The 17,098-nt window shown below is 42.1% G+C and overlaps 1 protein-coding gene across 4 annotated transcripts in view; it reads right to left on the bottom strand.

Annotated features, from left to right (window-relative positions):
- Positions 1 to 17,098, bottom strand: part of ANKRD44 (ankyrin repeat domain 44) — a 209,311-nt gene that overhangs the window by 26,852 nt on the left and 165,361 nt on the right. For all 4 annotated transcript variants that reach the window (XM_075000784.1, XM_075000785.1, XM_075000782.1 and 1 more), the window contains 6 exons: positions 16,163 to 16,364; positions 8,525 to 8,603; positions 7,072 to 7,189; positions 6,038 to 6,254; positions 4,871 to 4,958; positions 597 to 680 (listed from right to left, as the gene is read on the bottom strand). In XM_075000784.1, the coding sequence (XP_074856885.1) occupies positions 597 to 680; positions 4,871 to 4,958; positions 6,038 to 6,254; positions 7,072 to 7,189; positions 8,525 to 8,603; positions 16,163 to 16,364 (788 nt within the window). The remainder of the gene's footprint in view (positions 1 to 596; positions 681 to 4,870; positions 4,959 to 6,037; positions 6,255 to 7,071; positions 7,190 to 8,524; positions 8,604 to 16,162; positions 16,365 to 17,098) is intronic.

The raw sequence follows: 17,098 nt of genomic DNA, 5'->3' as shown, positions 1-17,098 counted from the left end.
CAGAGAAGAGCAACAAGTATGATTAAAGGTCTAGAGAACATGAGGTATGAAGGAAGACTGAAAGAACTTGGCTTGTTTAGTTTAGAAAAGAGGACTGAGAGGGAACATGATAGTGGTTTTCAAGTACCTAAAAGAAGGTTACAAGGAGGAGGGAGAGAAATTGTTCTCCTTGCCTCTGAGGATAAGGCAAGAAGCACTGGGCTGGATATTAGGAAAAACTATTTGTCAGCGTGGATATGTACTGGAATAAATTGCCTAGAGAGGTTATGGAATCTCCATCATTGGAATCACAGCAATCTGAGAAAGAGGAAAGGGGAAAAACTTAATGGCCACCGTACTGGTAAGCAGCCCTTAGCTCTGCATATTTTAAAGAAACAAAATAATATTTATTTTGGTAGCATCATAATATAATTAATAGTCTCTCTAGAAGTCAATCACCTCCTCCTCTGTCACGGTTCTACTTCTGGGGCATTTGGAGCTGGTCTGACAAATTTTAGCCCAGACATAGACTAGCTGCACAAAGCAAAAATGATGATCTGTCTTAAACTTGATTCATGAAGGTGAAATGCATTCTGTTCAAGAAACTAAACTCTTACCTTCCTTTGTCATCTTTACAATTGACAATGCTGGCATCTATAGCCCCAATGAGCAGCGAAGCACAGTTTTCATGATCATTGATTCTATGAAGAACAGAACAGCTCTTTTTAATGACAAACATCTGTCTTCCACTCTGCCCATACACACTTCATTCCTCAAATGACAGTACACTACTGTTTCTTTCTGTATATTTGTAATGCTTCACAGTTAACTTTTGCTTATATAATATGTGCCAGATCCTAGCTGCTATAAACTCTATACATTCAAATTGCAGCAACTATTTTGGATTTGAATCATAAAAGAAAAACAGGCACTGATCATGCAGTTGGCTGCGCACAGCTAATCCCTTTGGCTCTGTCTACACAAAACAAGCTGAAGGTTCAATGCCTCAACTAAACTTTAAAGCAAAACAAAAACCAAAACACTTGCCTTCATTTTGAACTGGAAAACTATCAATGTTTGAAATGGCTACGGGGAATCTTTCTCAGAAGTAAATCCAATCTAGTGGCCCTGACTGAACTTCCCAAAACTTCTTTAAACCCTTTAAAAATGAGTTTAAATGTAAATCACATATTTGAGCCTAGGAAATGCTCAGCTGTGTGATCTGACATGAAAGTAACTTTATTCAAATGTTTAAAGTGTCCACAAGGCCTCATTCTGTCTAAGGAGTTGGGGGGGGCAGAGGGAGGGGAGAGAAATGGCAGTCTTTATTTGGCAAAACACTGCAGCACTAAGCAGTTTGTCTCATGGCTCCAACAGAACTTCAAACTGAGAAGAATTTCATCCCCTTAAGTCTTCAATTAAGTCTTTAATGTTTAAAAATATTAACTGTAATTATTATATATGCAGCATATGCCACTTTATAGCTAATGTAGAAAAGTAATTTCTCATACTGTCACTTTTTAAAGGAAACTTTTAGTCAAGCCACTATTTCCATAGAAATGCTGCCATTTTATGGGTGACAATGACCTCTATTATCCTAAAATTTCTAAGAAAAGCTTGTTGAGTTTTAGTCCTTGTCTCCAGATTGCTCTACTGGGAAGCAGAAGATTATGAATTTTGAGTAAGTGACCATTTGGGGTTCAGGTCTTACATTTCAAGTTTCAGTCTGAAGTGGTTTTATTTTATGCAGGTTTTTGAAAGGTTGTGTTTTTCTAACTTATTTTACATATTAAAAAAATTCAAGGTGTAGGTTAGGATGAAAAAACACTGTACCAATAGAAACGCTGACAGTTAACTAGAGAAGTGAGAGAAAACCACTGTAGATTTATACAGGATCCACACAGCAGTCATTTGTGGGAGAAGATCATTATACAGTAGTGTCACAACATTCACAAACCTATGATTTGCGAACGCCAGTATTTGCAAGCGGCTGCCAGCGGCCGCTTCCCAAGGGCCCCAGGGGCATGGACAGCTGGCAGCTGCCGCCTCCCGGTGCTCCAGAGTGGAGAGCGCCGGCAGCTGCTGCTTCGCAGGGCTCCAGGCAGCAGCACCGGTGGCTGCGGCTTCCCTGGGGCTCTGGGCGGGAGCTCAGGCAGTCCCCACTTGTCCCGGGTTCCAGGTAGGAGCCCCAGCAGCCCAGGCTCTAGGTGGGAGTGGCATTCGTGAAATTCAGTATTCACGAGGGTTCTCAACATGGAACCCTCGCAAACGTTGAGACTCCACTGTACTACCAGTAGAACGGAGAGTTCATACAACAGTAATTCTAAACCCCAGCAGGCATCATGAATGTTGGATTCTATCACTCTTATGTCAGGAATGTGTCAGCAGGAGCTTAATCCTGTTGAGGGAATATGTCATTTGCATGAAAATGCAAAGGTGTGCATATGTAACACCTTGCAAACAAAGCCTGATGGTAGCAGACGAAGCAATGGAATTTCATCTATTGTAAGCAACATGTTGTTGTAAAGTCACAATTTATGCTATCACCCAGTGTAAGAATTGTGGAGTCTCACCAATGCTTGAAGTTGTTGTGAGGGTGCGGGGCAGTCATCATCATTGTGCAAGATATGGATCACACAGGGCTCCCCTCATCTGACCATTGTGAGGCAGAAGCGGGAGGGATATTGGTTGAACTAGCTGGCTGAGAGCTTTTTGGCCATACACCCATAAAACTGGCTTGAGTAGTCTTTTGTCTCTCTTCCCCTCCTGCACCCTCAACGGTTCACACTAGAACTAAAGCCCAGTCTAATGCTGGGGCTTATAGTTATTTTGTGAGAACCCATCCTGGTGCATACTGAGATGCTGTGGTTAGGCCCAGAGCTGAAGCCACTGGGAGCTGAAATCAAAGGGTTTTGCCAAGTGCCAAACCCAGAAAGCAGCAGCGGACAAGCGAAGCAAAGGCGGCTGGTAGAGCGCAGCAGGTGGCCGGTGGAACACAGCAGATGGATGGCAGGAGCCAGCAGACCAGCACAAAGGTGGCATCACCTTAGGCTCAATGGGGAAAGTCATCAGGGTGACATGTCCGGGTCTGCACTGACTGGACAGACTTGTAAGTGGGGAGTTTGAAGTGGGATACAGAGGAAGTTTGGGTATGTGAATGGGACCCTTACAGTGTTGAACTGGTGAGCCTCACAGGCAAAGGACACTGCTCAACCCATTTGAGCTGGGATGATTACTTGGGGGGGCAGTTATGAATTCTGGGTGTGGTATTTTCCAAAGTTAATGCCATGTGACTTCTCTGCCTCTTTCATTAAAAGTTTCTTTGCTACTCTCAGCCTCTGTCCTTCCAAGTGGGGAAGCATTGCCTCAGAGGTGCCCAGGAGTGTGAGAATTTCCCAGGCTACTGAGTGACGGCTCGAGCCAGTCCTGTGTGAGATGGATGAAAGGGAACCCTGGCAGAAGGGTTACACTTATTTGTCTTTCTGCTGGCCTACCCCACTCAAAAACACATTCTCCAAGAACACTACATACGTTTTGTCCTAAGCTGAATAATTTTTTTTTTAATGTGACAGGCAGATTTGGAGCTGGCCTCTGCTAATTCACTGACAGTGTATATTGGCCTTGTTGTTGGTATGTTTACTGAATGACTATGTTGCTTTAACTCAATAGAAGTCTGTCTTAAATGCAGACAGGCAGAAGAATGGCTCAAGACAGCCATCAAGTTGCAAATACTTTTGTATTCTTAAGGCACAGTGCCAGAACTGCAAGAGCTTTGATGATTCTGCCCCCCTCTCCATCCAACCCACAAAATCGGTTTTGAACAGGAGAGGCCAGAACCTGGCAAAACAGGAGAAAACAAAGAACTGTAGCAGGGTTTAAAGCATGGATGGGGACCCCCAGTGCACTACAGTTTGTCAGGATCCAGACCCTGAGGCTCAGGGCTCCCCCCACCCCAGCATCAGCCTGCAGTGGGTTGGAGGGTTTGGAGCCCCTGAGCCTCGTAGGCTAAATCAGTCAAGCCAGGGCCAGGGCCAGACCACAGGCTTGGCCAGGGGGAGAGGGAGCAGGAACCAGCTCCAGGCTCCACTGCCATTCAATGCCCTTCCCCCAGCCAGGGGAAGGAGGTGAGGAGTAGCAGTGGCATCGGCAGCGCTGGCCGGAGGCCTCATACTGTTGCTCTGATTGGCCAGAATTCCAGCCAATCAGAGCAGTGGAAGGCAGTGTCTGGGAGCAGAGAGATGGGGGCAGAGAGCCGTGTGCATCTGGGGGTGAGCAGGTAAGCTGTACCCTATCACCCAGACCCCCAATCCTGCCCCCTCCCTCCAAGACTCCACACACTATCTTAACCTCTCCCTCCCAGACCCTGTACTCCAATTTCAGAATAATGCACTCACTGTGTCAAGATTATTTCAAAATCCTGTGGGCTTAGTCTAGATGACAGTTCAGTTATTTCAAAAGAACTTCTGTTATTTCAGAATAACTAGATAGTGTAGCCATAGCCAGAGAGACCAGAAAGTTGGCAGAGCTGCAACTTGCAACTGTAATCCTGAGAGTGCAACTTCAGCCCTTTAGATGAATAATGTAACAAAATCACTCAAACTGCAAGAACAAGAAGTCGTCCTGTGGCACCTTATAGACTAACAGATATTTTGGAGCATAAGCTTTCATGGGCAAAGACCCACTTCATCAGATGCATGTAATTCACAGAGCTCTTGATATTACTAGCTTTTCATCACAGGTATATATGCATACTGTGATTATCCAATCTAAAAATCATTTGCTAATATCATTATCTCTACACGCAAATAGTTTTATTAATCTCATGCTAAGAATTTTTCTGGATATATCCTAAAGCAAAATAGCCAGACTTGATATTGGTATTTCTACTTACACAGCACAGTGCAATGGAGAGAAGCTATTACCATTAAATTTGCGGAAAGATTTCTGTTCCAATAATACCTCTATGCAGTTTTCATTACCTACAATATCAGATGATTTATTATTATAAAACACAAAAATAATAGCTTATTTTCATTTTAAGGTCATAAGTGCACAGCATTTTAGCATCTGAAGTTCAAAACCAGACAACTGCTTATGTAAGTTCTTATACAATAAAACTTCAGGAATGTGACATACTTTTAAAGATGCTGTGAACCAGACCCACATCTAACTTAGTCACGTGTATTATTTTTAAAAACAGATCTCTTGTATTTTTACATAGTGCTACAATACTCTGCTAAATCATCTTTTAGATCTTCAGAGATGGTAGCTATCTACCACTCTGTAGTCAGAAACTTAGACTAGGTCTACACTAGAGCTTAAGGTCGATTATAGATATGCAATTCTAGCTACAGCAATTGTGTATCTACAATCGACTTATCTAGCTGTCCTCACAGAGGGAGGTTGATGGGAGGAACTCTCCTGTCAACTTCCCTCCTCACGATATTGAGGACTACAGGGGTCAACTGTTGACCTCAGATAGTTCAATTTTGCACATCCCAGCCAGGCACGCAAAAATCAAACCCCAGAAGATCGACCCTGACTGGGGTTTGATTTCCATACCCTGGTCAATCTTCCGGGTAGTGAAGACATACCCTAAGTCTTGGACTTATAGTCTCAAACCATTGCTAATGAGAAGCAACTAATGCAAGTGTTGTGTACTGTATGTACTACAGTAACTGTGGGGATAGTCTTATGCACCCATGTGTAGGGAATGACTCTTCTAGGATGGAACACTAACTGCGGTGACACAACTGACAATATGCCATTAACTTCAAAAAAGCCAGTTTTCATGCCCAGCATCTGAGAGATGGGGCCATTGTACATCATGGTTGAGACATACACCTAATTGCTCACTCTGACGTAAGGTTGCTGTTTTGCTGGAATTCCTCTGCCTTCCGACTTGAAGTATAAATGTAGCAACTTCTTGCAACTATTTCAGATGGCAAAAGGAGAGAATCTACATCTCAAAATTTGTGTGCTGCTAGCTAGTATACAGTGTAACGCTAAAACTCACATTTGAGCTTGTTGAGGTATAAAAAAAGAGACAGACACTTACCCTTATAACAAGCCCAGTGCAATGGAGTATAACCTTGATTATCTTTAAAACTACAGTCCTCTTCTGACAGTGCTATCTGCAGCAATTCACTCAACCAAGTGGCATGACCATGAGCTGCTGCATAATGTAAAGGCGTCCTGCCTCTGGAGTCTTTACACAAGATAGATACTTCTTGTTCCAACAGCATTTGAACGCATTCCTCATGCCCAGTCATAATCTGGTAACAACAAAGAAATTAATCAGCATCTTCATATCATTCTGGTGCAAAGGATATGTGAGATACAGGATATGCTTATGAATACTCTGGGGGCAAGGTTGGGCTCCAGGAAACAGGTGAGAAGCTACTTGGTCACACAAGTGCTTCTTTGTATTGAAAAGCAGCAATAGCAGCGTCTAAGGACAGTTAGCTGACCTCCAATTTTGAGGATAAGCACCTCCATTAGAGTCAGGCACAAGTTAGATCATTAGGAATTTATAAACATTGAGATTCTTAGAGTCTTAAAGATCCTCTTTGAGACCAACTGAACAGGCCTCAATCAAGAAGGAAACCACAACTACTAGGGAAAAATATACAAAAATATAAAATCTTTGAGAAAGCTGCTCCAATAGTCCAAGTGCAACTGTTATATCTGCTGCCTGTGCCATTGGTTTGCTTAGCTCCTACAGTATTTTAATATGTTTTTTGTAGCACAGAACAGAAGCTTTATGCAATGGTTTTTGTTTTGCGCAGATGTTTCCAGGACTCTTATGGAAAACTCTTCACTATCCAGAGTTACATTTATAATGCCCCTATTGGCTCTCTCAGCAATTGGCTATTTACTGAGAGGTTCACTCCTAAAAGACATGATACGTACCCCACATCTCATTGCTTCTCACTCACAATGTGGTTTACTTCTTTGACCAACCTTCCCAGGTTTGTTAATAATTTCACTTATCTACGATGATTTTCCCTTTATTACCTCCTTACTCATAAAAGAAAAGCCATAACTATTAAGTTAATATGCATAGTTAAGGGTCATAAAATTAATAGTCACCCCTCTGTGTAAAGCTGTGCATCCCAGGAGGTCGGCTGCATCTACAGATGCTTCTTTTTCAAGTAACAAGGAAACAGCATCAATGTGCCCATAAGCCACAGCCAGCATTAGTGGGGTTCTAGAAAATGAGAAGTAATTACAGCTTTAAGAGCACATACCATTTCCACTGTTAATTATCCTTTGGGAAAGGGGGGCACCAGGAATTCCTGCCTTTTCTCCATACGTCCTCTCTTCACCACCTATATTCCTCTACATACTCAGATTAAGGTACTTTGGTACAATTTTATTGTCAGTCAAGCAGTGTGACATGCAGCAAGCAGTATTTACCCAGACACATTTCTGATTTGTAGGCAGTTTACATTGCTGCATTGTTCAGGCCAGTCTACGTTAAAATTTTGTTGTTTAATAACTTATGATTATAGAAGCCTACATCAGAATATCAAATTGATAATAAACTATGCAATTCACTTATGCAGTCAGTCCTTCCAATTCGTAAGATAAATAGTAATGTAAATTTTTTCTTTAAAAATCCTGGGCAGAATTGTTTAATATAGGGGAAAAGAAATTGTATTCAGTATCCTATTTGCACAAATCATCTCTCAGCGAGACTCTTGAGCAAATATTTCTTCCACTTCTTTTAAAAATAGGATTTATTGTGCTTTTGATATCTGGTAATAATTCAAGGACTGAAGCTGATTCCCTTTAAAAACATGGCATTCATATGCCTGTTCTTGAAGGTGAAATTTTAAAGCCATTCACAACTTCAACTTTTAGAATATATTTGTGTCCTCCCTCCAATAACTACCATTTAATAAGAAGTAAAACCATCATCATCTACATCAACTCCAATTTAAGGCTACATTGATGCTTCCTAATTTCTTTTAGGAATTCCTAATTTCTTTTAATAAGAAGAGTTCTTTCGAAAACAGGGTTTATTTTTGAAAGAGCCAGGTCTACACTGCTTTTCTTCTTTTGAAAGAATCTCTTTCGAAAAAAGAGGTTATGCAAATGAAGTGTGAAATATGTAAATCAGTGCTTCATTTGCATTTTGAAAGAGGAATGCAAGTGTAGACGTAACATAAGTGTCACATTCCATTAATACTCTGTCCAAATTCTCCATCCCAAAAGACCAAGTATGTCCAGTGAGATGCTCCCTAGAAACAGTTCAAAAACTGATCATTTATTAACTGAGTTTAGTCTTAAACATCTCAGAAGACCTGTAGGGGTAGTGGCCAAAATCAATCGTTTTCCTTGCTAATGTTTATTCCATGGCTTTGATCATCTGAATGTGTACTTTGTAATATTTGCCAAATTACACGAAAAAATTAGAATGGTGCAGGTGATTCATACAGTAAGTAATATATCCAGCAAGTCATAAAAGAACCTATACCATGAGCAATTTATGGAGCTGCCATTTACAATCCTGTACTGTAGCAAAACAAAGACAACTTACTGTCCTTTGGCATCTGTCACATCAGGGTTGTCTGCAACTTCCAGCAACAATCGCAAACATGGTGTGTGACCATTGATGACTAGAAGGAAACAATATATATTTAGCAGTCTGTAAACATACAAATACTAAAATACACTTATGAAACTAACACAAGAACTGCCTTTCAGATACTGTTCCTTCAAGGCACCTATGGCTCCAATGAAAGAAATGAAAATTTCAGGCAATTTTCACTTACCTTGTCCCAATGAAATGCTTTCTGATTGTGTCAAAAGGAAGATTTTGTTATACATAGAAATCACAAACAAGCAATGCAAAAAAGTGTCTGATATTTTTTGTCACAGCTGAGAAGACTTCTAACTCTCACATTTCAGAACCCTGTGACTGAACAATACACTACAGATTGAACCTCTCTACTCCTGCTCCCGTTGGGCGTAACCGGAGCTGGACAAGAGAAATTTGCTAGATCGTGTGAGGTCAATACTGTCTAGCAGCATTACCAACATTTCCACTGCTTACTGGGCTCTTAGAAGACATTTAGGGGTAAATTACAGCTAAACAACAGAACAGAACATTGAGAGCCAGGATTGGTGGCTGTAAACAAATTTAATGAGACCACAGGAAACTTGGCCACACATATGATAAGTGGTCATCCATCTAACACAAGTCACGCCAGAGTGTGGACATTGCCGGATGAGAGTGTTCCAGATTAGAGATGTTCAACTTGTACGTTTTATTTTTAATGCATTGGAAGTTACATGAGCAAATCTTATTATTGTTGCTTGAACCTGTGTATGCCATTCCTTGGGCACCTTACTGCGACATGCCTTCACAATGGGCACCCAAGAGACGTAAGGTCTGACTGGAGACACTTTCAGAGTTAGTCCCTACAGAACAAAAATGAGGTAACACTGGTAGAGGAATGACAGAAACTTGTGCTACTGCTCTCCAAGTTGTAGAACTGTTGACTCAGGAGCACATCAAGTCTCCACAGCCAGCCTCATACCTTTTGATGTCAAAAATTTCAAGAATTCACCAAATCTCAAATAAATGTTTTTTAAAAGTCAGTCAGTCAATCTGTTCTCTCAAGGTTAGTGTCGTCTTCCCTCTTCCCTCCTACTTTTCCCACAGATTTTGAGCAAAATTGACATGTTCTCTCAGCAGGCATGCTGCCTGCCAGGGGCCCGTATCTGAGATGTTATGGAGGCATTGTCGAGAATTATGTGGCCCTCTGACTACTACCCCATGCTTCTGATCCATGTGGCCATGAATGATACTGCAATGTGTAACCTTGAGCAGATCAAGAGTGACTACGGGCCTCTGGGAGTATGGATGAAGGGGTCTAGAGCACAGGTGGTGCTCTCCTTAATCTTTCCTGTCAAAGGTAGGGGCTCAGGTAGGGACAGATGCATCCTGGAGGTGACTGCATGGCTGAGAAGATGGTGTTGCCAGGAGTGCTCTGGCTTCCTCAATCACAGGATGCTCTTCCAGGAAGGACTGCTAAGCAGGGATAAAGCTCACCTTCTGAGGAAAGGGAAGGCCTTATTTGGATGCATACTGGCTAACCTAGTGAGGAGGGCTTTAAACTAGTTTTGATGGGGACAGGTGACCAAAGCCCACAGGTAAGTAAAAAACCTGCAGACCTGGGAGTTGGGTTAGAAATGAGAGGAATCATAGGCTATAATAGCCGAGAAAAAAGGACTAGACAGAACTGGGAGGCAAAAGCAAGTCAGTATCTTAGATGCCTATATACAAATGCAAAAAGTATGGGTAATAAGCAGGAAGAACTTGAAACCCTAATAAACAAACAACTATGACATAGTTGGCATCACAGAGACTTGGTGGGATAATACACACAATTGGGATATTGGTATAGAAGGGTACAGTTTACTCAGGAAGGATACACAGGCTAAACAGGGAGGACATGTTGCCTTATATATTAAAAATGTGCACACCTGGACTGAGGTGGAGAAGGATGCAGGAGACAGATGCATTGAGAGGCTCTGTGTTAGGCTAAAAGGGATAAAAAAAAAAAACTAGGATGATGTCATGCTAGGGATCTACTACTGACCACCTATGTAGGTAGAAGAGGTGGGTGAGGCTTTTTCTTGACAAACAAAATCATCCAAAGTGCAGGATGTGGTGGTGATGGGGGACTTCAACTATCCAGACATATATTGGGAAACGAACACAGCAAGGTACAGATTATCCAATAAATTCTTGGACTGGATTAAAAACATTTTTTCATTTCAGAAGGTGGAAAAATGTATTGGGGCGGAGGAGGGGCAAAGCAGTTCTGGATTTGATTTTTAACAAATAGGCAGGAACTGGTTAAGAATCTGAAACTGGAAGGCAGCTTGGGAGACAGTGACCAGGAAATCATAGAGGTCGTGATTCTAAGGAATGGTAGAAAGGAGAATAGCATAAGAGAGACAACGGATTTCAGGAAGGCAGATTCTGGTAAACTCAGACAGCTGGTAGGTAAGGTTCCAGGGGAAGCAAGACGAAGAGGAAAAACAACCGAAAAGAGTTGGCAATTTTTCAAATGGATACTATTAAGGGCGCAAAAGCAAGCTATACCACTGCACAGAAAAGCTGGAAAGTATGGTAAAAGACCACCTTGGTTTTGCCAGGAGATCTTGCATGATCTCAAAATCAAAAAGGAGTCATATAAATAGTGGCAATTAGGACAAATCACATACTATAGTAAACCCTCAAAATGTGTCATTTCGAATTGTGCTTAACTCGCATTAACGTGAGTTAAAAGCAACTCAAAATCTCGCCCCCCGCATCCCTGGTTCAACCCTGCCCAGCCCCACATGGCCCCAGTTCAACATCCCCCGCAGCCCCGCTCACCACCAGCGCACGGCTCTAGCTCATCCCCCACCCCCACGCCCAGCTCTGGCTCCAACTTAATTCCTACAGCCCAGCTCACCACCCCTGCTCGTGGCTCCATTTCAATCTCTCCCTGCCATGGTTCAACACCCCCATGGCCTGGCTCACCGCCTGAACACAGCTCCAGCTCACCACTCCCGCTCACAGCTCTGGTTCAACCCCCACCCCCCCAGCCCTGGTTCCAACCCCCCACGCACGGATCTGGCTCACTGCCCCTGTTCAAAGCCCTGTGCATGCCTCCAGCTCAACACCCCTGCACGTGACTGTGGTTTAAACCCTACACAACCCAGCTCACTGCCCCATGCATGGCTCTAGCTCAACACCCCCCCACCTCAGTTCAAACCCCCCCAAGTGCAGCTTCAGCTCAAGTCCACCCCCCCAGCCCCCCTCCATCCCTAATTCACTCCAGCTTAACCCCTCTGCCCTCCTCCCATGGCCCCAGTCCACCGCCAGGCTTAACCCTCCTCAAGCACACCATCCAAACCCAGGACTGACTGTTCAAAAGGAACTCCAGGTGCTCCTGCTGCTTCCCTGGCTGCAGAATGTGCATTCTGCCAGGGAAGAAGCCGCCCCTGACTTATGCAAAATTCAAGTTATGTGAGGGTGCATGGGAATGCAACTCTCGCGTAAACTGAGACACTACTGTATGAATATACGCAAACAAACAGAGAAACAATACACGTATGCAGGGGCAAGATTAGAAAGGCAAACACGCAAAACAACCTCAAACTAGCTAGAGACATGAAGGGTAACAAGAAGATAATGCTACATGGCTGCCTCTACGCTATGAAATAAAGTCAAATTTCTTCACGTCAACTTTGTAACACTGGATTTGATAAAGTCGAAGTTGAGTGTCCACACCTGCCCACAAACTCAACTTAGCATGTCCCCACTTTCAAAAGAGCACGTTTTGTGTGCAGACGCTCTGCACACTCTTTTGAAAGACAGACAGATTTTCTCAAATTACTTGCAAGTGTAGATGCAGCTATAAAGAAGAGTGGTTATAGTGTGACTATGGTAAGAAAAATGACTATAGCAATAACACCTTTGTACTCAACGGATCTGTTCCCTGTCAGTATTTTGAGTCACAAACAAAAAATAAGTGTTTATTATGTGCGACTTCTGTTAGCACCACAGAATCCATACACCTCTGTGAGCGTGATCTCTGGATTAGCTTGTGCAGCTACAACAAAATTATGAACTACTTCTGAGTTGCAAAATCTTTGAGACTGGTGATGATTCACAAGCCAGAATGAATAATGCTTGTCCTTCCAAGCCTAAACCGAGTTTGCAACTTTGGCAATTCGAAAAATGCTGGGCCTGATTCAAAAGTGCATGACTCTAGTTTGATGCAGGCTTTAAAACAGCGCAAGACTGTAGAAAGACAGGTGAATCAGGCTCTATTTCTTTAAAATGAGCACACTGTTGATTGAGTCACTGAAACATGATGAACATGAAAAGCAGCTATGCCATGCGCACAAATAACTCTATGGAATATGACCACAGTTTTAAGGAAACTTCTATTGTGACCATACTCATTATTGCAACATTACAGAGAGGTCAGGCAGACAATCTGTAAGCCCTAACCATGTTATACAAATAGAAGTAGAGGTATTTGGTAGCAGAGTAATTATGATTTCTCTGTCCAAGGAAAATACCAGGCTCCCAGAGTGTCTTTTGAATCTGCGGGAACTGACTGTAAACACAAGCCCTTACTAGTGCTTCTGTCACATCTTGAAACTATAATGATTTGCCAGTCTCAGAGTAAATGTACTCTTGTCTTTGAATAATGTGATGCCAGTTAAATACAGCAATTTTTAAATGTCACGATGAATGAGAAGCAGTGTGGAAGGGCAGGACCCCTCTGATCGTGCAACTCCAGATACCACGCTCCCTGTAGATGAAAAACAACAACAAGGCCAAAGGTTGCAAAATTCTAAAACATCAGTACCACAGGGTTCTGCCTTGTGACCTAACATTGATTCTCCTTCAGCTTTCAGCAGTAAGGACTGTTCTATAATTTTTTCAGGTATCTAGCCATTAAAGGTGCTGCTAGTGATTCTTAATCATACGTCCAATTTCTACCACAACACCTGTCTCATTTACTTCCTTGAGATTACTCACATGTTTAAAGTTGCTTAAGAACCCTGCTGACTTGGACCTAAAGTTTGGCCTTGTCTACACAACCAGGGGTGGTCGAATCAAGTTACACAACTTACTCAACTACAGCTACATGAATAATGTAGCTGAAATTGAAATACTAATACCTACTTACTGCTGTATCTTCAGTGCAGTAAGTTGACAGCTGACACTCTGCTATAGACTCCCCTTACTTTTCTTGTTCTGGTGGAGTACTGGAGTCAAAGAGCGAGCCTTCATTTATTGCCTCTGTACTAGATGCAATAAATTGATCCCTGCTGGATTGACTGCTGCCTGTCAATCTGGTGGGTAGTGGAGACATGCCCTTTGAGCAGGTCTGATATATTTCACCCAGTTGAAGGTACTGGATGCAGCTGGCATTTGGTGCATGCCAATAAACTACAGCTGACAGGAATAATAATATATTTAGGCTAACAACATGCACACTAGCTGCCGATGTGATAGGGACATTTCCAGCCCAACTAGGAGCCTTCAGCATAAGGTAGTTTGCCAATAGGTATAAATACACACTGAAAAATATGAGCAATAAGAAGATGTATTGATTGAACCTCTCTAGTCCAGCACCTTCAGGACCTAACCAGTGCCAAATGAATTTGTCAGATCACGGGAGTTCAACAGGGTCCAGCTGCATTACCAACACTTCCACTTCTTCCTGGGCTCTTAGAAAGACATATGGGGACACATTACAGCTAAATAACAGCACAGAACACTGAGCGCCAGGACTGGTGGCTGGAAACAAACTTTATGGGACCACAAGAAACTTGGCCACACCCATTACAGATGTCAGATGAGAGAGTGCCAGACTAGAGAGGTTCAACCTCTATTGTAATTGTCAATAGCTTTAACAAGACATGGATTTTTGACAGGATTATAAACATACGGAAATAAAGCAGGAGGCATAATCTGAAGGTGAGATGAAGGGAAGAGAAACAAAATGACCTCAATACTTACGGCAAATATATGTACAGAGCATGATCTCACACAGTGCAAATCTTATCTGCATATATATTATATTTAAATCACAGTATTCTAAGGGGTATATTCAATTTTTGCATCATATGCGCTATTAATCCTGCTCAAGAATTAGAGCATGTGATGTACTGAAAAGAAACTATAGCCTGCAATTTTCAGTTAACACACATTAGACAACCATGTAAACTCTCTTCTTTTAACATACAGATTCGCTATTTCTGAAAATCAATTTGTGCCCTTTGCTGCACTGTAGCAACATTAATATATGCATCTTTGATCCACATTTTAAAGGTCTACAACCTAGGTTTTCCTCAGATACAGTTAAAATAAACTGCAGACAAAAGGTACAGGATAAAACAGGTGCAAAATTTTATTTTGTGTTGCCAGTTTGCATTTATGACCAGACATTAGAAACTGTCTGATTTTAGGGATATTTGAACATTTTATTCTAAGCAGAAAAAACTGCTGTACAGGAAGACAAGTCTGGCCCTGAAAATGAATGCACAGTAAACAATGTATTGATTCTATTTTCCCACTAGAGGTTGCTGTTAGACAATATGGAGTTAATCATTGTGGGGCACTATACTGCTAGGATTCTGGTTCTGTTTATCAATTATAAAAAAATCACAGGGGAAATACCTGCATAAGCGCAAATCTTGGACATGTTAATAAATACCTTTAAAAATGTAAGACACCAATTCCATGCTTGCAGCCCTGCAATCAGAGTAATTGACTTACAAGGGAACACAAGCAAAGAAGAGAACGACTATTAAACACTTACAGAAGTGGTTAGTTTCCAATAAGTTTACTGGCTAGTTTACGAGGTGGTTAACACTTAGAAACTAGTGATTTTCTCTGGCGTTTTAGAGGAAAAAAAGAGAAGGGAGTGTACTGCTGGAGAAGGTTGCCGAAAGTTTCTGGCAGTGGAAGGACAGGATGGGACCAGCGTTCCCCCTGCTTTTCCATCTCTGGACAGAATAAATTCTGTTATGTGCGCCAGGCAAGTATGGATGTACACTACTAATAGAAACACAGGCTGACAGCTCTGGGTGGCTGTGGGCACTGTGCTAATCAGCTGGGTAGCACGTGAATCTCTCCTGGGCACCTGCCCAAGCACTTAGTTACAGGGAACACTGTACTCACTCCATATAAGGCCCATCCAACCTACCCCATTTTATCATCAATGGGAATCCACCTTCGTTTTCTGTTTTTTGTCTTGTAAGGTCTGCTTCATTGATACTTACTTCTTCACCTGATTCTCTAGCTTGAAACAATGAACTATGAGGTTTGGAGATAGAAGGAAACTCTCATGCACAAGAGAAGGGAGATAGATGTGGAAAGAGGAAATGGGCCTGGTGAATGGGGTCTAGGGATCCGGCTGGGGGTGAAGGGAGAAATGGAGCACTTTGTGGGACGAGAGAGATGGATGAAGAATGAAAGGTAGCGTTAGCTCTAGCTCCTGGTGGCACTTCACTAAAGATGAAGTCTAAACACTCCAAGAGTTAGTTTACCAATAACCTGCGAAAGAGAGAGAGTATAGCTAAGCAAACATCACTGCTAACCTCTGTCATGTTGTAGGTTTCATCTCTCAAGATGAAATATAACTGCACTCACCTGAGGCATGGAGAGGGGTTCTTTTGCTGACATCATCTTTCACCAAGATAGAAGCACCTTGACTGATGAGAGCTTCAACACATTCTGCATGTCCTTTAAAAGCAGCCAAGTCTAAAGCGGTGCGTCCTTTCTCATCCTTAATATCCAGGTCTACCAGAGATTGAAGAAGTACCTCCAAGGCTTGATGATGACCATTATAGGCCTAAAAATCCAAAACAGGCTGTGTTTGGAAAAAAGCCGTACAGATCTTATTCATTAGCGCAGCACAAACATAGCCCAGGAATACGATTTTTCATCATGATAGTCATTTGAACACAACGGAAACTATACTACAAAGATAGTTTATTCTGATATTACAGGGTTCTATGGCTGGAAACTCCCAAGTGCACATAGATTTTCCCGCATGCCACTGTGAATATGGTAGGAGGATACAAGATTCTAGGTCCCTGAAAATCTGTGGTTTTTAATTACAGCAAAGGCCATAATGAGTAGCTAGTCCCTAATCCCCTACACACCACAGTGCAAAGTACCTCACCCAATCATTTCTGCTTTAAGCCTTATCAAATGTACACAGAGTAGTACTGTAGTGACACATGCAGCACATAAATATGAGATAAGACAGAGGATTGTGTCATGTGCTATGGAGAGTCAGGCACAGCTACAAATGAGAGCTGCACGCCAGCCCAAACAGGCGCTCATAAAATTTATACCCAATACCATCTTTGTAGGTTCCTTATCTAGCATGTCATAAATGTTTTTTTTTTTTTTTAATTTTAAAGTCAGATTTACTGAGATAGCCTTCCATGATCAGGCCAAATTATCTTAGTGCCATGAGATATCTATGGAGAAGAAATATTCTAAGGTGATAAAATGTACAGAAAAGCCATTTCAAATAACTATTAACATTGCAGCTTTCAGGTCTGACAGTATGGGGAC

The sequence above is a fragment of the Carettochelys insculpta genome, chromosome 8 (genome assembly GCF_033958435.1).
Source record: "Carettochelys insculpta isolate YL-2023 chromosome 8, ASM3395843v1, whole genome shotgun sequence".
NCBI classification, from domain to species: Eukaryota; Metazoa; Chordata; order Testudines; family Carettochelyidae; genus Carettochelys; species Carettochelys insculpta.
Note: the sequence above shows the minus strand (reverse complement) of the source record. Positions and strands in the feature narration are given on the sequence as shown.